The following is a 21733-nucleotide window of genomic DNA, read 5'->3' as shown; positions in this document are numbered from 1 at the left end:
TGAATGAGACAGCCAAACACCAGAGGGCTGAGAATTCAGAGGGGTGACTCAGAGCAGAGATTATCCCTCCCCATTGTTCCCAAGTGCTTTACTATACAGTTTAATTGCCTGGATCTAGACAGACTCTCCCCTCCCCTTCCCTTCTGCTTGGCTGACTCAGCTTGGGCACGGAAGGCAGGGCTCTACCTAGAGCTTCCCCTCCCCCCACTCTGTGGACCCTTGCCCTCCCTCGGTTTTCTCTGTCATTCCCCAGTTTCACAGAGTTCTTTTTTCCTCCACTCATCTTCCCCACGTTCCCTTCCATGTACTCTGTATGTATCTGGTATGTGCCTAGCCACTGACAAGTTGCTCCTCTCATTTGGATGTGAGCAGGGACCAAGACCATGTTTTTGCCTTTCTTTATTTTCCCAGCACCGTTTAATAAGTTCTTCCAAATTGATAGAAGGAAGCATATATTGATGCTTTCATAGATTCCCCTATCCCCTTTCGTTCCTCCCAGGCTGCTAGGCATATACTGGTTTTTAAAAATGGATTGATATCTTTTGTTTTTACATCATTTTCATTTTCAAAGAAACTCCACCCCACCCCGGAGAGCAAAGACATTTACAAGAAATTTAATTTATAAACTGAACAATAACAACACATGAGCTGAATCTGAATCTATAATCAGATTCAGGTTTAGTTTACACAGGCTGTCTTTTGTCTCCTTCTATCTGTGTTCCATATCCATAGCGCCCCACCTCTGCAAAGAAGGGAGGGAGAGGGCCCAGGAAGTTTCACTCATTTCGAAAATATATGGGATAGTACAAGAGCCTGAAACAACCTTTGCTTCTGAGACTTGGGTTCAAATTCCAGGGATGTCTGCTGCTTATGTGGCCTTGGATAGACCCTTTACACTCTCTGGACCTCATCTGTCACTATGTACTCAGTCACTTGCCTTCACAGATCTCCTCATCTAGTATGGGAATAATAAGGTAGAGGGACCAGACTTGTGATTTAATTGATGTAGAGAAGTCCTGGAGAAGAAAACACCTTTTTCCCATGCAGATCAGCCCTTCATCTTACAACTTATACCAGACCTGCACAACTTGGCAGTAGAGAGGGGGCAATGTTAAAACAGGCTAAACTTCCAGGGGCTGCAAATAAATTAGAGATAGACTGATAGCCGTAGGTCATGTGACAAACAGGAGAGAGTGCATAGCGACAGCTCTACATTTTTCTCAGGCCACCTGAAATTCTTTGGCTGGTCATATGTTGTGCAGGCCTGTCTTATACAGTTATAGCTCCCACACCATGGGGGTTAGTGGTATGGTGCCCTCAAGATCTGGAGAATCCTAGTAAAATTTTTTGACCTTTCCTTTGTACCAGAGAAGAAGTCTGAGTTATTATGATGTTAAAAGATAAAACATGTTGATGTTGTGCAATACTATACATATATTTCACACATTTCTGAGTTTCTAAACTTTTTCTGTGTCATCAGCTGACTTTCATGTGTCAACTGTGGCTTCTGCAAAGCTCCCCTCAAATTCCCATTTAATTTCTTATGCTGGCCCCCCCATATATCAAAACTGAGATGGAGAAAGTCAAGATGTGGAAGGGATAATTGTAGTCTGAGAGAATGGTTGAGGGCACTCAGGGGTTAAATGATTTGCCTAGGCTTACTAGTCCAGTAAGGCTGGACTGGCCAGTACCTGTCAGAATCTTGAACTCTGTGGTTCCTGTCTCATCTCTCTATCTGTTCCACCATATTGCCTCTTGCAGGAATGATAATCATACCAAGTGCTTTATGTATTTTATCTCATTTGCCCCTCATGACATGAGTTAATGAGATAGTGTGGTATGGGGGATAAAGCACTTGACTTAGAATGGGGAAGTCCCTAGTTCAAATCCTACCTGAGACATTTAGTAGCTGGGTGACCCTGGGCAAATCACCTAAACTCTCTGAGCCTCAGTTTCCTTGTCTGTAAAATAAAGAGGCCATTGGACTCAAGTACCTCACAGGTCCATCCCTGCAAATATTGTTGGACTCATTTTACAGAAGGCTGTTAATGTAAAGGCTGTAAAAAAAGAAGTAGAATTTCCCATGGTCACATGATTAGTTAGCATCACCTACCAAGGTAGGTGTTAAACCCATGTGTTCCTGACTCCAGATCCAGAACTCTACTCACTGTGCACAAACATAGACATCAATAACAGACCACATTCCATGGTAAATGGGACAAAACAAAGTATCCTACTAATATAAAAGCGAAGGGCATTATCAAAAAGAAGATTTAGGAAGGCTTCCTAGAGGAGACAGGTTTGATTTGATCTCAAAAGTACAGCGAGGAATTTAATAGGAGAAAGGGAGAATTTTCCCCTCATTTTCTCCATTCTTTTGCATTTGCATGTAAAATTCCTCTTTAAGGATTAGCATCTAGAAAGACTGTGTGGCAGGAGGTTGTTGCTTTTTGTCATTTCTTCTTCTTTCTCGAAGAGGATCATGACATCAGGAAGGTGACACCATGAAGTGCAAGTGAAATGTATTTAAGTGAGGGAGGGCAGTGCAAAGTCACCAGCCTCACTTTCTCCTCCAGAGCCACTGGGGTCCAGGATGAATCAGGATGAATAGAGATGGCTTCCCCCCATTGAAGGCAGGAGAGGCTGGAGTAGGAGGAAGTGGAAGGAGGGGTCAGGCTAGAAAGACTGGAGCATCCTGCTAGTACAGGGAAAAAAAACATCAGATAAGCCCTAAAGGTGTCTGATTGTGGGAGGCCTTGAATGTCAGGCAGAGTTGGAATCTGGGACAGTGCAGAGTCAGGGAGGAATATTAAGCAGAAATGACAACATGATTCAAATGTCTTTTGGCATCTGTGTGGAGGATGAAAGACGGTTTAAAGGAGATGGGATGAGTGTGGCAGGAAGCCCCGCAAGGAGGCTGAGACTGGGAGTGATCTTTAAAGGAAAGGGAGCAAGCATTTAGTAAATACCCACTCTGGGTGGACTGTTTGCCAGGCATTATGCTAAATGCTTTACAATTATCATCTCATTTGACCTTTCACAACTGCCTTGAGAAGTAGGGGCTACTATTATTTTCATTTTCAGTCATGTCCAGTTCTTTGTGACCTCATGTAGGGTTTTCTTGGCACAGATACTGGAGTGGTTTGCCATTTCCTTCTCCAGCTCACTTTATAGATGAGGAAACTGAGGCAAACAGGGTCGAGGGGCTTGCCCTAGGACACAACTAGTAAGTGTCTGAAGTTGGATTTGAACTCAGGTCTTTCTGGTTCCAGGCTAGGCCTTCTATCTACTATCTAGCTGCCTGTCAGAGATGGGGAACCTTAGATATCAAGGCTACCTGTAGCCATCTAGGTCCTCAAGTGAGGTCTTTTGACTGAATCCAAACTTTTGAAGTTATTGTGGTATTAAAAGATAAAATATGTTGATATTATATAATATTATATATATTATTTTTTGCATTTCTGAGTTTCTAAACTTTATCTGTGTTATCGGCTGGCCTAACTGTGCTGGGAAGTTTGGATTCAGTCAAAGGACTGCACTTAAGGACCTAGAGTGCTACATGGGGCCTTGAGGCTGAGGGTTCCCCATCCATTATCCCTTTATGTTCTACAGCATCTCTGACAAGAGGTCACCCTATCACTGCTTGAAAAGCCCCGGTGTTGGGGAGTTCACTCTCTCTAAGGCAGCACCTTCCAATTTGGGACAACTTTTAATCCCAAGGAAATTTCCATACTGAGCCCAACCTGGCCTCCTTTTAATCTCCACCCGATGAAAGCTTCTCTCCCGTGTTGGGCAGCCACGCTGAATGGAGGACGTTCAGTTTCTTCCCCACTGCTAGCCTTCCTCCCAGCTTCTCATTGTTCTCTCAAACTGGGGGTCCCTAGGCGTCCTCCCCTTTTGGTCTCACCAGAGCAGAGCTGACTCGGTACACTATGTTTCTATTCCACCACATCTGATAACGTGCCTGATTTCATCTAGCTCTGGTCCAGAGCCAAGTGGGGGCGGAGGGGCTGCACTTTCCCTGCCCGGGTCTTCCAAATGCACTGATCTCATAGGGAAGCCATTTGCCTCAAGCCTATGGGAGGTCAAGAGTCTGGGATTTCCTCAGGAGTCTGGGTGGAGGGGCCTTTCACTCTAGGCGAGTTGTTTCTGTAGGTGGACCAGAGCCCAGAGCCAGAGTCTGGGAGATTTAATCGCCCCCAGTGCAGGAAGACAGCTCACGCGATGCTGCTGTCTGTGCATGGGGCCACCCCTCCCTTTCTGCTTCAGCAGCTCCCTAGGCAGCCTCCACTCCCAGCAGGGAGGGGAGCTGGGGAATTTGGGAGCTCAAAGCACCTTATTGAGGTCACTGTGCTATGAGACCACACCTACCTCACCTTTCTTGGAGTTGCTCACACGGGAACTGGGCTTGACTCTCCCCAAATGCAGCAGCCCTTAGAGTCACTCCACACTAACAATTTTGATAGTTTAAACACTGTGTTTAGTCATTAGTGGGGTGGAGACTTGGGCCCTACTACCATTTTCCCACTGGCTTTCCGTGAGACCTTTGGGCAAGTCTGAGGCACTCCAGTTTTTTTTCTTATCTGTAAAATGGGTATAATAAACTAGGTTCTGCCTCATCCCTTAAGAGGGAGTTGATCCGCTGAGGTCTAGGGGCAAACCTGGAAAGAGCACTGCACTCATTCTGAAGATCTCAACTCATCATCATCAGTCTTCGAAGTGCCACGTGGGCAGCCCTGGGCAAGGCTCTTCTTCAGCTTTCCCAAGGTTGCTCTGACCTGACCTGTCATTTCATCAGTGGGAGATCTCTTGATAAGAAAGTGTCCAACAGCAACAACAGCGACTTCTAACCTTTATAGTTGTCTGGCCGGATCACTGAGAGCTGACGTTACTTGCCTAGTCCTTGGGCCAGTATGGGCCAGGGTTTGAATCCAAGACTTTCTGGTTCCTAACCACTATCCCCTGCTGTGTCTCCTGGGATATTCTCATTTCTACTAATGATAAGTGGCATTAATAGGGACATTTATTCTACCCATGTTACTTCATTTGAGCCCCCAAAAGACCTATGAGACAGGTATTCTCATTCTGCAGAAGAGGAAATTGAAGCTTACAGTGGTGAAGTAATGTAGGCACAGTCATATGGCCAGAAAGGATTTTCTCATCAGAAACAGGTATACATAGGGCGGAGGAAGCCCATTTTAGCCACAGAATTTGACATGAATAAGAGAAAGAAGAGGGCAGGACAAGAAGAGGGATGTGAGCCACCCAGTTTGGCTAATACACAGACTACATGAGGTAATGACTGGTGAGATGTAAGGCTGGTGAGGTAGTTTAGAGCTTTGAGTACCAATATTAGAAAGGTTTTGAATGTCAGAATCAGCAATTGATACTCAGTTCCATCAGCAGTGTATTTTTCAGTGGAGAAGTGATATGAAGAAGATTAGTCAGTCAGAAATGTGAAGCATAGACTAGAGAGAGGAGAGATGGATGGCTGGGAGGCCAGACACAGAAATTCAATTCAAAATAAAATTTTTAAAAAGCATCTATATGCTTCTTATGGCTCTGTTCAGCTATTGATATTAAGATTATAAATAAATAATGATCATTATTAATAGTAGCCATCAATAGTGGTCATTATTACTTATCATTAATAATATCATTATCAATAATGATTGTTAGTGATGACAAGCTTATCATTAAAACTGCTGCTATCCAGAAACCCTAAAATGATGTTAGCCAAGGGAATGTCTTAGCAGACTTTGCTTCAAAGACTGGGGCCATTTTGTTAACCCAATTAATCATCAAACATTTATAAAAAATTGTTGTATGTAGCCCCAGTCTCAAAGGCTATTGGTATACAGCTCTTTCAATATTGGTGAAGATCAAGGGGGAGAGTCCCATACCAATGGGCTTTGGGACTGGGCTTACAGATCTTTTATAAGGCACTTTATGGTTTATAAAGACACGTTATCTTCCTTGAGCCTCACAACAGCAATGTGAGATAAATATTATTATCATTATTTTATAGCTGAGGAAACTGAGACCAGAGAGGTCAAATTTCTTGACTAAGGTCACTCTTCTATAGGGTCAAGGGTCTGAATAGGTACTTCCTGACTCTAGGGCTAGCAGAATCTATCCACTGTGTCCCCTAGCTTTGGGCTGGGTATATAATGAAATAGCTCTTACCCTCCAGGAGTTTACATTCTGTTCAAGGAAGACAATACACAGGCATACACACGTCAGTCAATCATTCAATCACCGAGCATTCACTAATTGTCAAGTGTCAGCAAGCATCTAACGCCCTGTAAGGTGAGTGCTGGGGTTCGAAGACAAAAAATAAAGTCTCAGTCCTCCTGATAATTTACATTCTCATCATCTTTCCCTGGGACTATTATAATAAGCAGCCTCCTAATTTGTCTTCCTTCCTTGAGTCTCTCAAGGCATTGAAAATTCAACAGCACTTTCACTTCCCCATCACCCTGAGTCTTAAAGGGGTAGGAAGATGACAAATTAGAATTCTTAAAATAACTGAAGTTTGTGTTGAAACTGGACTTTAATGGTCAGGTGCTAAGTAACTTGGTAGAGCAGACAAGGCGTTGGACTTGGAATCAGAAAGACCTGTGTTCAGATCCCAACCTCAGACACTAGGTGTATGACCTTGAGTGTGAGACACTGCCTCAGTTTCCTCATCTGTAGAACGAGGGGGTTGGGTTCAGTGACCTCCGTTCAAACTTCTTCCAGCTGTAAATCTAAGATCCCATGCTCCCAAAGTGAAAAAAGGAACTTAACCATTCAGCAGGCATTCATTAGTCACTCATTAATTATTATCTCATTTGATTCTTACAAGAACCCTGGGAGGTGGGTGCTGTTATTATCTCCATTTTACAGTTAAGTTAACTGTAGGCAGAGGTTAGGTTGACCAGGATCCCCTGGAGGCAAGTTTGAACTGAGGTCTTCCTGACTCTTTATTCATTGAGCCCCCCCAATTAAAGCTACTGAGTCGCCAAGCTGAGGGTACATTGACAATTCTCAGTGGAAATACCCAAGCCAAATTTTCCCCAAATGTCAACATCTTCCATCTTGGATTTATGCTTCTTATTTCCAGAAAACATGAGTTCCATTAGGGGCCCCATTGGCCTTTGTCCAGGGGCCCCTTGCCTCACTCAAAAGATGAGGAATAAGAATGTTTCTGCCCAGTTCCTGGACCCTGAAATGGATATGATGGGTTGTGTTTTAGCTGTAACTCAGATTTCCTTGGACTATTTACTCTGGCTGTATAGATCATGAAATAATCAGAATTATTCCAACACCATTTCAGACCTAAGGCCATCATATCAGAGAATCATGGAATGAAAGCCAGAAGGGACCTGAGGGGTCATCTGGACCAATCCCTTCATTTTACAGTTAAGGAAACTGAGGCCCAGGGAAGTGATGAGATAATAGATTTAGAGGGGAAATGTGCCTGAGGGACCATCTAGTCCAGCCCCAGCATCTCACCTCGAAGAAAGGAAGACTCACACAGGCAAGAAGTATCAGAACTGATGTTTGGCTAAACCCAGTCCCTGTGACTGCACAGCCAATATGGGGCATCACTATGCTACCTATACTTGGAACCCTTCTAGATTTCTGCATTGTGGCTAAAAAAAGGGAATTGAAAATTAGCTACGGATGTGATCACACTCACAAATTCCTCTGAATGGGAGGATGGAAATGTTGATGACCGACATTAGGGAGAATCATTATAGACAAGCACCACCAAAGTGTCCCTTACACATTTGTCTGGCTAGAGCATGGCTTTTTGGTGCAATGCTCAAAACAGTTCAGTGTTAGGGCACATTAGAATCGATCATTATATTCTTTATTATTAGAAATTTGAGTCTTTTATTATTGATTGATTCATGTATATTTATATATTAATAATAATTATTATTATCCCTCTTTCCTGAATTCACTGGCAACCAGTATATCTCTGACTCTCAAAGGTACCTAGGCTATATGTGATAGGCACCTAGGTATCTCAAAGATTAGAACACTGGTCCTGGGGTCAGGAAGACCTGCTTCACACACTTAACTGTGTGACTCCTGCTTGTCCAAGTTTTCTCAGCTGTGAAATGGGGATGAGAATGGTGAAGGAGCTAGGTGGTACAGTAGATAGAGTGTTGGGTCTGAAGTCAGGAAGACTCATCTTCCTGAGGTAAAATCTGGTCTCAGACATTTACTAGCTGTGTGACCCTGGGCAAGTCACTTAACCCTGTTTCCCTGTGTCCTAATCTTTAAAATGAACTGGAGAAGGAAATGGCAAATCACTCCAATGTATTTGCCAAGAAAACCTCAAATGAGGTCATGAAGGGTCGGACATGAATGAAATGACTGAACAAGAACAAAAAAAATCCCAGAGTTATTGTGAAGATAAACATGAGATAATATTTGGGAGGTGCTTAGCATTGTGCCTAGTACATAGTAGGAGCTTAATAAATGCTCATTCCCTTCCCTCCCTCCTTTCCTTCCCTCCCTCCCTCCCTTCCTTCCTTCCTTCCTTCCTTCCTTCCTTCCTTCCTTCCTTCCTTCCTTCCTTCCTTCCTTCCTTCCTTCCTTCCTTCCTTCCTTCTTTCTTCCTTCATTGCTTCCTACAACTATGCCTACCCACGGTTACCAGCAAATCAATTAGCATTCAGTTACTTAGGACTCAGATATTTTTCTCACTTCCAAGCAGAGTCTTGGAGCATGTGAGCAATGAAGGCCCCAGCTCCCTTGTAACTATCAAGGCAGTGCTCCTTCATGGCTGTTGAGCTAACTGATGATGAAGGCCTGAATGCATTTATTGGAAAGAGGGGCATAGCCACATCCCTGACAAATCTGAAAATATCCATGACATGGAGCGCCTTAGAAGGAAGCCAGAGAACGAAGTCCATGAAAATAACCAGTGGGATTGAGTCTTGGTTTGTTTCTATTTTGTGGTGTCACGGCATTTGCGTGTTTGAAATAATTGCCCCGTGATACTTAATTAATGTTATGAAACAGGTGTCAAATGGTCTTAGCCAAGAACAAAGGAAAGGCGTGTATAAAGTATATACACTGAAACTGTTGAAAAGGGAGACATGGAGAGAGAGAAAAAATAAGGAACTGGAGGTCTTGATTGAATCAGACTGAATTTGAGGCCATGAAGGGAGTGGGATTATAGAATCATTCCAAATAGGTTCTCAGGCTGAAATGAAGTTTTATTGTGTAGGGTGTTAGCAGAGAAGTCAGGAGTCAGGAAAATAAATCTAAACTTGATTCTCAAAATGTAGCAACAAGAATTAAGGTGTTGTTTGGAAATTTGCAAATGTTAAGGTCCCACTTAGAGTGTCCAGAAGACTATTGATATATCTTAGTAGCAGATAACTTTTATATAACACCTACTCTGTCTATGCTAAATGCTTTACAATTATTATCTCATTTCAGCCTCACAACACCTCTTGGAGGTAGGTGCTATTACGATTCTCATTTTACAGATGAAGAAACTGAGTCAGACAGCAGTTAAGTGACTTGCCCAGGATCACACAGCTAGTAAATGTCTGGGGCCAGATTTGAACTCAGGTCTTCCTGACTCCTAGCCCAACCCTCTATCCACTGGGTCACCTAGCTGCCTTGTCATGTTAACACAAAAATAGATATCAATTCAATCCTGTTATGTAATACATAGAGAGGTTAAACCAGAAATAGCTATCAAGATCATAAGCTATGTGGTCAGGTCTGTACTCAGAATTCTATGAAATGTATGGGGACACTGGGCTGGACTGAAAATCTCTTTCCAGGTACATGAAATAATAACAATAAAAATAGAGATTCTAAATACAGTGAGAAGCTTGCTCTTTGATAAGATGATTATAAACTTTAGAGTTGAGGGGGGATGTCATGAGGAAAATGGGAAAATGGAGAGATTAAGTGAATTGCCCAAGGTCATACAACTAATATGTAGCATAGAATTTGAACCCAGATCCGCTACTTCTCAATCCATCATTCCTTTCATTAAACTATGCTGGTAAGATTCTCAGGGCAAAATCCTTTCCTGTAAAAGGATGAGACACATGTCTCATGGCCCCTCAGGGAGAGAGTGCTGAGAAACTCCAAAAGTTGGCTATGATTCACTGGCTCAGGGATAGCTTCCCAGAATCCCAGGGTGGAAGGAGACCTTGGAGGTCTTAGCCTGGGAATCAGCAGATATCTCTCCCTCTTTGATCAGAGATGGCGGAATGATTCCTTTTTCCTCCTGTTTGTCAGGGTCACCTGATTTCTGAGTAAGTACAGGAAGAATAATGTAGTAGGAAATACTCCAGACCCCGGAACTAGGAGGCCTGAGTTTAAAAATTGACCTAAATACAAACTTGGTGATTTTTTTCCCCTTTTCTGAGATTCTGGGGTTTTTAGGCCAGGATGTCAAGTGAGAAATAGAAATTAGAGACAATAAAAACCAAGATCTCAGAGCCATTTGCCTCTGCCTGAAGCCCAGAGCTACAAATCACCCATGAGAGGAGCCATGCCCTATGAGGAAAGAAGACATGGGGGAGGAGGGGGAGAGTTAGGGTGCTGGCAGCGTAAGTTCCTTATGTGTCCACACAGGTGTCTACACGTGATCTTTATGTACTTTTACTCCTACCAATGCTGTTTTGGAGGGTGTGTACCACGTTTGGGTTGAGCTGTATGTTTTGTTACTTTTGTGCATTTCAATAAATGCCTTCCCTTTGAGGTAAGTCCTCTGAGCAGAGATGAGGTGAGCACATTAGTGGGGTCTTGTGATACTTTTTGGAGTATAGACCTACAGAATACCCTGATCCTAGGGCAATTTTCCTTCAGGGCACTCACCTGAAAGTGAAAATTTCAGAGTATAGCCCAGAGGGCACCAATGAAGATGAGAAATTGCTGGGTGGATAAAAGCCTTTATAGCTGATATCTTGATTACAAGCCATACAGGGAGTTAATCCATATAAAAAATTTAGCACCATTTCCCAGAAGAAAAGTAGATAAAGAATATTAAGTTTTCAAAATAAGAGTTGTGAATGATGAACAACCACAGGAAAAAAAATGCTCTGAATCACTAATGAGAAGAGAAATGAGAAATTGTAACAACTCTGAGGTTTCATTTTCTACCTAAGATGATAAGCAGTAGAAATAATATTGGTGGGACTGTGGAAAATCAGGCAGACCAATGCACTGTCTGTGGAGGCCTGAACTGATCTGACTGCTCTGGAAAATGATTGAAGTTATTTAAGAAAACTTACTAAAATGTTCATACTGTTTCACTCTGTTCGATGCTCCTACTATAGGGCACATATCCCAAGGAGGCCAGAGACAGAAAGAAAGGCCCTAACCTGTTATCTGTGATGGTTCATTTAGAACTGGAAACAAAGCAAGCGCCCCTCCAAGAGTGGGTCCCATAAACTGTAGGATGTCAGTTTTTATTGAACTGTGATACTATAGGACAAGGAACATGACAATAGATAACTGGCCTCTGAGCCAGGAAGGCCTGGGTTCGTTTAGGTCTTCCCTCTAACATATACTGGCTGTGCATGTAGGTAAATGATATAGAACCTTTCAGTGCCCCCAGGAAATCCCCAAAGACTATAAATGAAAGAGAAGTACCCATTTGCATTGATAGAAGAAATTCCTCACTAGGATCTTCCTAAACTGATAAAACTAATAAAAAATTTCATGTTTAATGAATATAAAGAATTCAGAGAAACATAGGAAGACATTGTGTGGACTGATACAGAACGAAGTCAGCCAAACCACTCTAATAGAAAAGGAAATTGGAAGAGGGATGGACCTGTGATTTCATGGATGGAGGGAAAAGCCAGATAGAGAAACTTCCTCTCCCAAGGAGGTTCAGCACTTTTTCTTCTACTTAGGGTCTCTGAGAACTGCTTAGAGCAGTGGGGTCAAAATTAAATAGATGGGGGGGGGGCGACCAAACCATATGTGAGGATCCCCACTGGAACCTATTGACTTAGGAAATCACAGTGCCAACATTATCCCTGTTGTACTGTATCTTTATTTATTTTGTTAAGTATTTCCCAATTACATTTTAATCTGGTCCAGATTGTCTTCTGGAGTTTTGTGGGCCTTGGGTTTGATGCCTCTTGTTTAGAGCACTGGAAAGTTGAGTGTCTTGTCTTCCTATTGTAGAGAAGGAACTTGAACCAAGGTCTTCCTCTTCATCCATTATGTCACATGTGAAATGACTGGGATTAAAAAGAACACAAAAAGCCAGCTGGTCTCAAATTGAAAGTAATTACCAATATGATTTCTAGGAAATAGATGGTGAAATATATTTCCCTCTTTTCCATTGGAAGCATCAATCAACAAGCACCTACATGCCAGGCACTGTACTGAGGGTTGGATGTACAAAGAAAGTCAAAAGACAATGCCTGTCCACAAGGAACTTATAGTCTTATGGGGGAGACAACATGAAAATGATGTACAAACACTGTATATGTATATAAGCAGTACATATATATGCACACATACATATATGTATGATGTATGTGTGCATTCACACATATATGTTCCATATACATATATACACAGAGATAGATAAAATAAATTGGAGGTAATCAGCACAGGGAAGGCATTAACATTAAGGGGGATGGGGAAAGGCTTCTTACAGGAGATGGTTAAGCTGAGGCTTGAGGGAAGCCAGGGAAGCCTGGAAGGAGAGGTGAGGAGGCACAAATCTCTGGATATTTGGGAAGACCAGTGGGAGATGAGCATTATAATCAAGGAACAGCAAAGAGGGTAGTGTCACTGGATTGCAAAGTACATGGAAGGGGGTGGTTTAAGGTATAAAAAGACTGGAAAGGTAGGAAGGGACCAGGTTCTAAAGGACTTTAAAGGTTAAACAAAAGATTTTATGTTTGATCCTGGAGGTAACAGAGAGTCTTTGGAGTTGACACAATGGGCTGTTGACATCATCAGAGTTGTTTTTCCGTCCTTCCTTGAGAAGGGGACCAATGACGTCACTGGGTGATGTCTTGACTCTTGTGTGAATTGGATTTAATGAGATTGAATTTCACAAATTTGTCAGGCTCACTCTGTCTTCTGGAGTCATCAAAGTCCAGTGGCAAGACAAAGGTCAGGATGACTGGTGATGACTGGCATGCAGTCTGACCAAGCTGTAAGCACTCCATCGGGCTCATTTGGACTACCTTCATGGATGGCCATCAGAACACATTGTTCTCATCTGCCCATTCTGCCAGGGAAGTCTTCACATACCTGGAGTAGATATCTGCCTAAGGGGTTTGAATTCTTTTGGTTACCTCCAACCTGATTTAGGCTGAGATGGTTCTGCTGGGGTATGTGCTGGGAATGCTATAGTTTCTTGGAACCATGGGTGAGAGTTGGGTGCAAGGTGGACACCAAAGGTAGGTGAGCAGCTCTGTAAAGGGGCCAGCATCTCTCACCCCAGAGGTGCTCATGCTCTTGAACACCCTGTATGTTCTGACACAGAGTAGGGCAACTGCAAATGCCAAATGCTTTATAGGCTGTTATATGGCAATGCTCTCTCTGTTGGTTGAATTTAACTGTACTATGGGATTGGAGGAGTATATCTTGGAGACAACTCTAGTGTAAAAAACAGAAGGCGTCAATAAAACAAGTGTAATGAGATAGATTGGATATGTGACCCTTCCTAATTGTGATATCTACATACATGCCCTCTCTTGGCTTCTGCTGGGTATATGTGTGTTTGTGGGAGAAAGAGATGTTTTACCATGACATTTTGGGAAATGCCTTTGTTTTGACCTAAATGTTTCTTGGGTTGGGTAGTTAAAAGTAAATTCATCAATGGGGGCTCTCAAGCTATAGTTTTAGTAACATGGCTCCCTCAAGTACCTTAAACACAGGATCCTCTGTGGGGGGGAGGATATATCCTGGGAGTTGGGGATGGTACCCTCTCCTCCAGGCATCACAATGAGAAAAAGAAGGGAAAGTAGTCGATCATTTATCAAGAGCAAGAAATAATAGAGAGCCTCCTGTCCTTAGACAATTACAAAAAAAAGGTTAGCAGATTCTCTATGGAAGATTTATGGGAAAGCATGACCAAAAGTGATGCAGCATTAGAAGATGCAGATGGTATCTACATTAGATTATTTGAAGCACTGAAGGAAATAGCCCAGAATCTTAGAATCAAACAATTATAGAGAATTATAGATTCCCAGAATCTTGGAGGTGTCAAAGTGGACAGAGTGCCAGGCCTGGAGTTAGGTAGACTCATCTTTCTAAGTTTAAATTTTGCCTCAGACACATCCTAGTGGTGTGACCTGGGGCAAGTCACTTAACCTTGTTTGTCTCGGTTTCCTTTAAAAGGAACCGGAGAAGGAAATGGCAAAACACTGTAGTATCTTTGCCAAGAAAACCCCAAAATGGGGTCACAAAGAGTAGAATACAACTGAAAAAATGACTGAACAACAACAAAGAATCTTGGAATTACAGAATTCTCACTTGCAAGGGACCCTCCATCAGCTAATAAATGTGAAGTGCTTTGAAAAGTGCAGTTCCCTACTGCCTAATAGTTGTAGAAGATAGTACCAGTATGTGTGTTTTCTGTTAGACGTTGTCTAATTCGACCTCCCACTCCTATAGGATGTTCCCTCTACAGCATATCTGACCATCTAGTCTCCTCTTGAAAGCCTCCAAAGACAGAGTGATCACTACCTTCCAAGATAACCTAGTCTATTTTGGGGGATAACTCTACTGGATAGGAGTCCTAGCTTCCTCTAAACTCCTTCTTTTGTTGGAAGCCTTTCCTAACCCCTCTTAATTCCAGTGCCTTTCTTCAGTTAATTATTTCCTATTTATCCTGTATATAGCTTGCCTTTTTATATTTGTTTACACATGGTCTCTCCCATTAGATTGTAAACTCATTGAAGGCAGGGACTGCCTTTTGTCTCTTTTTGTATCTCCAGCACTTGGGTACTTAATCAATGTTTATTGATTGAGTGAGTATTCCTCCAGTGTTCCAGCCTAACCGGTCCTCTCCCTATCCTGGTTGTGGGGGCCACCTGGAGACCCCATCTAAAATGGTGCCCTGAAAATGCCCTTCCTTTGCTTACTGTAAACAGCGACAGCTTTTTTTTGTGTGTCTTATTCTCGTTGGTAAGAGGTCTTGAGTAACCAGGCCCTTGCAGTTCCGGGAAAGGGGAGATTAGGGGATGTGGGAGGTGTGTGGCTTTGCTACTAGCCAGAAGGGCTACTTGTGCCGGTCAGGGCTTCAGAGAAACAGTGTTATTCCAGTGTGGCACGGAGACCTGCACTCCCCTTCTCTTATCTCCTCCTCATCCTCTTAGCTTGTTGACTTCTTAGGTTTTATCTGACTTCTTGGGGCCCTTGTCAGACTTCTGGAGGAGAAAGACTTACTGAAAGTCTCACACTCTTGATTGAGCTAATATGCACAAGAATGGAACAGGGCAGATTGAGGAACCCAGGAAGGTGGGTCTCCCGAGGCAGACGACTTTGCTTTTCCAAACCTCAGTTTCCTTATTTGCCAAATAGGGATGAGGACCTTTGCCCAGATCACCCCTTAGGGTTGTTGGGAGTATCAAATCATGGGAGATCAGAGCTGGGAGGGGCCTTAGAACAGGGGATATCCCAGTTGGGAGAGGCCTTTCAACCTAGAATATCAGAGATTGGAGGGGAGGGTAGAACCTGAAAACAGAACATATCAGAACTGGAAAAGGCCTTATAGCCCAGCTAAGTGCCTTACAAATATAATTTCATTTAATCCTCACAACAACACTGGAAGATAGGTGCTATCATCATCCCCACTTCACTTTTGAGGAAACTGAGGCAAACAGGTGAAATTAGTTGCCAGACTGGCAAGAGTCTGAGACTGAGTTTGACTCCGTGCCTAGACCTCGATACACTGCCATTCCTCACTGCCTCAATGAATGTCAGCATGTCGGAGCTGTTGGGAGAAACCTTAGAACATGGAATGTCAGATCTGGGAAGGTCCTTAGAACGTCTGGCACAGGTCCTTAATAAACGTTTATTGAACTGAATTGAAAGGACCTTAGAACATGGCGAAAGAGCTAGGGGGCTCTTAGAACAAGGAACGTGCACTCCTTGGATCGTGAGATGACAGCGCCGGGAGGGACTTGCCACATGAAACGCCAGGGCCAGCAGAGATCTCAGACATCGGTTAGGCCACAAGCTCACCCGTTTTGTGCCTCGGATACCTGTGGCAGCCGGTCTGGTGAAGCTTATGAACCCCCTTCTCCAAGCTGTTTTTAAATTTCAAAGAAAACAGAGGGTTACAAAGGAAACCAATTCTATACTGAAATAGTTGTAGTTTTTTTTTTTTTAAGTTCACAGACCGCAAGTTAAGAACCAGTCTCGTATTACAGATGAGGAAACTGCCGGCCTGACTGCCGTCAGGTTATGGACGTGTGGTGGTGGTTCGAAGCGGAATCCACTCTTTTCTCCTGTCTGTACAAGGTTAGCGCACCCTTCCCCCCTCCCCCGCCCCGTACGACTCAGCGAGAAGAGAAATCGGCATTAGTTCAGCCCGGAGATTAAGGTTAGGGGTTAGGTGCTCAGACTCCTGGGTCCATTCCTGGGCCCCAGAGAACTTTAAGAGTCCTGCGAGCGCGTGTGATGTAAGCCTTAATCACAGAATCCTTAATTGGAATCAGAAGAGACCCGAGAAATCATCTTATCCACACCCTTCGTTTTTTAAACAGATGAGGAAACTGAGGCCATAAAGCGGAAGTGGTTAGCTGGAGATGTCAGATCTAGACGGGGGCAGCTCGGAATGCTTAGTGCCGTTCTGTGTCCAGAATACCAAGGGCTTCCCGTGCGAGAAGGTCACGCCGGCTTCTCGCCTGGAGAACCCTTGAAAGGTCTGAGGCTTGGAGAGGGAGGGAAGCGAGCTGCCCCAGATCCCCGTCAGAGAGAGGTACAAGAGGGAAGATCCAGGGCGAGCCCGGGGACTGTGGTTTGCGAGTAAGGCTGCGGGGACCTTGAGGTAGTGAGTGTGTGTGTGTGTGTGTGTGTGTGTGTGTGTGTGTGTGCGTGTGTGCTCGCTCGCTCTACGGGCTGCCGGTGCATTCCAGACTAGGAGTTGAGAGGTGAGGAGCGGGAGACGCCCCGACTTTGGGGGCCCGAATCCGACCCGCCCCGGCGAGCGCCGGAGGGCCCAGGCAGGTGTGGGCGGATAGAACTCGGAAAAAAGGGAGGGAAACAGGAAACTGGGGGAGGAGTGTGGCCTCTGGGAGGGTGGAGAGGGGTCAGAAGTCCAGAGGATGGGGAGGAAAGAGGAGATGAGGGGGGGATTGAGGGAGGGACTGGGGAGGGGCCTACTCTTGTAGGAGAGGTGGGAAGGGAGGGAGGAAAGGAGGGTGAAGAGAGAGGAGAGAAAAGGAGAGGAAGGAGGAGAGGAGAGGGAAGGAAAAGAGGAGAGGGAGAGAAAATGGGGGGAGGTGTTGTTGGATTTTAGAGTTGGATGGGACCTTAGGAATCTGGGTGGGAGGGGAAAGAAGAGGACGGGGAGGAGGAGAAAAGGGAGGGCCCGTCGGGGCTAGGGTCTGGGGAGGAGCTCGGGGCCCCGCCCCCTCTCTGCACTGCCGCGGGGCTCGAGTAGCTGCCGCCTCCGCCCCAGTTGCGGGACCCCGGAGTACGAGGCCGTGGGAGCAGGCGAGAACCCGCGGACAGCATGCGGGGTAAGGGAGGGGCAGGGAGAGCGGCCAGGACCTCGTCGGAGTGGGGGGGCTCTGACCAGGCTGCGATGGACATTTGACCGGAGGGTGTGGGGTGGGCTCTGGACACGCGGGCGGCCTTTCTTAGCAGGGAAAGCTGAGCTATTGAGAGTACTTGAGGATCCAGGTTGAGCCTCCTGCTAGGGGTGGGCATGCAGGTCTGGCTCCTTCCCCAGCGGGCCCCTGCCCCACTTCCCCAGCACTCCTGTGTTCTGGCCGACAGGATGCTGCCCCCGGGGAGAGTCGGGAAGCTGCTTCTGGAGTGCAGGGGAAGGAGAATGGGAGAAGGATCGGTGGGAGCTAGTTCTCCCCGGCCCTGGAACAGGGAGATGGTGCTTCAGGCTGGGTCCTGAGCCTGGGGTTCCCAACGTCCCAAACCCTTTCTGCTCCCGGTAGGAAGGAGGGACGGGGCTGACTTAGATCATCCTGGGGTGTGAGAGAGAACCCAGGGCTGGGCTCATCTCCTCCCCCTTTCCCCCATGCACTTGGGAGATCAGGAACCCCTGTGGAAGGTTGGTGTGGGGGAGCATCGTACAAGGCAGATAGTATTTCAGAAATGCCGAGTTTGGTACCTGAAGAAGGGCATGGGAATGGCATGGATACGTTCTGCACATCTGTCTCAGTCCCTTCCCCCTCTGCTTCTTGGAGCAGACAGTGATGCAGCTGGGCAAGACTATTACTTATGGTTTCAAGTCCCTCCCAGCTGTATTAGGCTTTTCTGGGTCGTAAGACCCCTTCCACGAGTTTTGTATTCCAAAGCCCTTGTCGGTGCTGTCATTTTGTGTTCTGGGTTCTTCTACCTCCAGCATTCTATATATGCTCTGAGGCACTGGTGTGAATTCAAATAGAAACCGCACATTATCTGTTCTATTCATTTTGTTAAACATTTCCCAATTACATTTTAATCTGACTGGAGAGTTTGATACCTTTGTTCTAAGTCCCCTACCATTTTTGACAAATTGTGTTCCAAGGTTTCTCCTGGATCTGATAGTCTATGATGTTTTCTGCTTGTAATATTCTCTAATGCCCTCCCATTCCCAGTTCTGATGTCCTGTGTTCTTCCAGCTCTAACTTTTGATGTTCTACAATTCCTCTAGACTGTCATTCTCTTCTACCTGTCATACTATAATCTTAAGGCTCTTCTCCTTCTGACAGTCTCTGTTCTAAGGTTCTTCCCAGTTCTGACGTTCTGTGTTCTAAGGTTCTTCCTAGATCTGATCTTTTTTGATCGCTTCTACTTATACCATTCTATAACCTTAAATCGCTTCTAGTCCCGATGGTCTGAGGTCCCTCCCTGCCTTTCTGACATTCTTTGTTCTCAGGTTCCTTATAATACATTCTGTGTTTGCAGGTGACTTTCTGGCTCTCCTATTCTAGGATTTTTGTCAAGCGTTCTATCCCCCCATGTAGCTCTTGCTTCCTCTTTTTGGCTCTGTGGGCATCTCCTTGCCTTCAGAGCCCCTGACCCTCACAGAGCACCTGTACATTCCTCCGACATCACTGTAGACGCAGAGGATGCAGCCATGCGGCCCCCCTTGGCAGCTGAAGTGGAGGAGGAGGTGGGGTCTGAGGAAGAAGAGCTGTGGGAGAAGATAGAGGGGATCCGGCACAAGCTGACCCGAGCCCTTAACCCCGCCAAGCTTACCCCGTATCTTCGCCAGTGTCGGGTGATTGACGAGCAGGATGAGGAAGAGGTGCTAAGTACCTACAGTTTCCCCTGCAGGATCAACCGCACAGGTGAGGAGCCCCCTTTGGCCTGAGAGAGAGAGCAGGGGGGGTCCCTGGCAGGTGCTGTGGGAGGCTCGCTCTCTTCTGGGAGCTAGGGGACTGCTCTGCTGTGTGCTCTTGGGCAAGTGACTTCCCTTCCCTGGGCCTCAGTTTCCTCATCTTAAAATGAGGTGCATGGACCAAAGTGATGTAATAAGGTAGGATTTAACCCATTGCAGGTGCTTTACACATGTTAACTCATTGGATTCTCACACCAATACTGAGAGGTAGCTGCTATTATTATCCCATATTACAGAGGAGGAAACTGAGGCAGACAGATTAAATGACCTTCTTGAGGTTAAAGAACGAGTAAGTATCAGAGGTGGGATTTGAATTCAGGTCTTCCTGACTCTAGGCACAGTGCCACTTACCTAATGTATAAGGTCCCTTCTATCTCTCTTCCTTCTTCTATAAAGTGAAATCAAAGGATGATAAAATGGAGAGCTATTTTCAGTGTGCCAAAAGACCTCAAGTTAGGGTCTCTTCTAGCTATACATTTCTATGAACTTTTGCAATTCTGTGAGGGTCACTACTGGGCCAAAAGCATGAATGTTTGTGGCAGAATACCTGAGCACTGGTCCACAGCCTGACTCTGCCGCTTACAGTCTTTGTGACCTTAGGCATGTCCATTTCCCTCTCTTGGTCTCAGTTTCCCCATCTGTAAAATAAAAAGGTTGGGATCAATAATTTGTGAGATTTCTTCTAGCTTGAAGACCTAACACTTCATCTGTTCTTAGACACAACCCTTCATTTTGTACATCTCCATCCCAGGGCGACTGATGGATATCCTGAGATGTCGTGGCAGGCGAGGCTATGAGGCTTTTCTGGAGTCCCTGGAATTCTACTACCCGGAACACTTCACCTTGCTGACGGGAAGGGAGCCTGCTCAGCGCTGCTCCATGATCCTGGGTGAGTAAGCCTTTTCCTTCTCTGCAGGGGAGAGTTTGTAGGAACAATGCTTTGAATTTTTGAGAAGAGGTATACAGTAGGGGATCCCAGGGATCCCAAACCTTCTGTGTCTGCTCCATGGATTATCAAGGCATAGGAAGACAGGGAAGGGACATCAGTTGACCAGGTGGCTAAGCCCCTTCTTTCTCTAGCTTATTTCTTCTTCTGTACCATGTAGATGATAAAAAAAAAGCTTGGCATAATGCAAAGGACATCGGATTTGGAGCTGAAGGACCTGGTGTTGAATTCAGACTCTGCCGTTTATAAGCTATGTGACCTTGACATGATCTCCCATAATTTCTGCAGGTTACAATTTCCTTAGCTGAAACATGGGCATGATAACACTTGCATCATCTGCCTCACTGGAAACTTAAAACAGTAGACAAATGTGAATGGTCATTATTAGCCTTCCTCCTTTGGAAAAGTAGATTGGCTTGAGTTCAGCAACAGGAAGAACATAAGGCAGATAGAAGAAAGGACTTCCTGAGTGAGGATGGTGTGTGTGTGTGTGTGTGTGTGTGTGTGTGTGGTGTACGTGTGTATGTGGTGTGTGTGTGTATGTGGTATGTGTGTGTGTGTGTGTGTGTGTGTGTGGTGTGTGTTATGTGTGTGAACTTAAAACTTAAAAAAGATGGAAAGGCTAGATATGCCCCTATTCAAGTTTTAAGTAATATAATTTATTTTCTGTGTTATCTTCATGTATACCTCCTCTACCCCTCTCCAGAGAGCCTCTCTTATAACAAAGAATAACAGAGAGGGAAGAAAAAAAATCGGTTCAGCATCAGTACCCCACACATCTGCCATACCCACCAGTGTCCACACCCATAGTCCCCTTTCCAAGGAGGGAAACTGCTTCATTGTTCCTGTTTAAGAATAGATTTGACAGTGTTCAGATACTATCCTGCTTGAGTGGATTAGACTGACTCAGATGAAAGGGGAATACAGTTGGGACTGGACCTGTGATTTCATTGCTATAAGGAAGCCCAGGATAAGGAAATGCCCTTCAGCAATACAGGTTAGCACCTGCTCTGAAACTCAGCATCTTGGAGAGTACCGAGAGGTTGTGTGACTTATTTGTCCAAGGTCACATAGCCAGTGTGTGTCAGAGATGGGACTTGAACTCAGAACATGTTAGTTCTGAGACCAGCTGTCCATTCTCTACAGAAGACCACAGATAACAATTCACTATGTATCTGTACATCTGTATCAAGATAGCTAGATAGATGGGGCAGCTATGTGGAGAAGTGGATGGAGGTCTGGGCCTGGAGTCAGGAAGACTCATCTTCCTG

The 21733-nt window shown here is 44.9% G+C and overlaps 1 protein-coding gene across 7 annotated transcripts in view; it reads left to right on the top strand.

Annotated features, from left to right (window-relative positions):
• Positions 1–16114: 16114 nt before the first annotated feature.
• Positions 16115–21733, top strand: part of CARD10 (caspase recruitment domain family member 10) — a 43560-nt gene continuing 37941 nt past the window's right edge. For 2 of the 7 annotated variants that reach the window (XM_069082093.1, XM_069082092.1), the window contains exons 1-3: positions 16591–16874; positions 19236–19466; positions 20268–20405. In XM_069082093.1, coding sequence (XP_068938194.1) covers positions 16787–16874; positions 19236–19466; positions 20268–20405 — 457 coding nt within the window. In that variant the 5' untranslated portion in view covers positions 16591–16786. Of the gene's footprint in view, positions 16471–16590; positions 16931–16993; positions 17103–17554; positions 17694–19185; positions 19467–20267; positions 20406–21733 lie in introns of those variants that run through there. The other 5 variants (XM_069082095.1, XM_069082099.1, XM_069082096.1 and 2 more) reach the window with 5 other exon arrangements.

The sequence above is a fragment of the Petaurus breviceps genome, unplaced genomic scaffold (assembly GCF_028583685.1).
Source record: "Petaurus breviceps papuanus isolate PSGF00001 unplaced genomic scaffold, PetGlider_PUasm1.0 156, whole genome shotgun sequence".
Taxonomy (NCBI): domain Eukaryota; kingdom Metazoa; phylum Chordata; class Mammalia; order Diprotodontia; family Petauridae; genus Petaurus; species Petaurus breviceps.
Note: the sequence above shows the minus strand (reverse complement) of the source record. Positions and strands in the feature narration are given on the sequence as shown.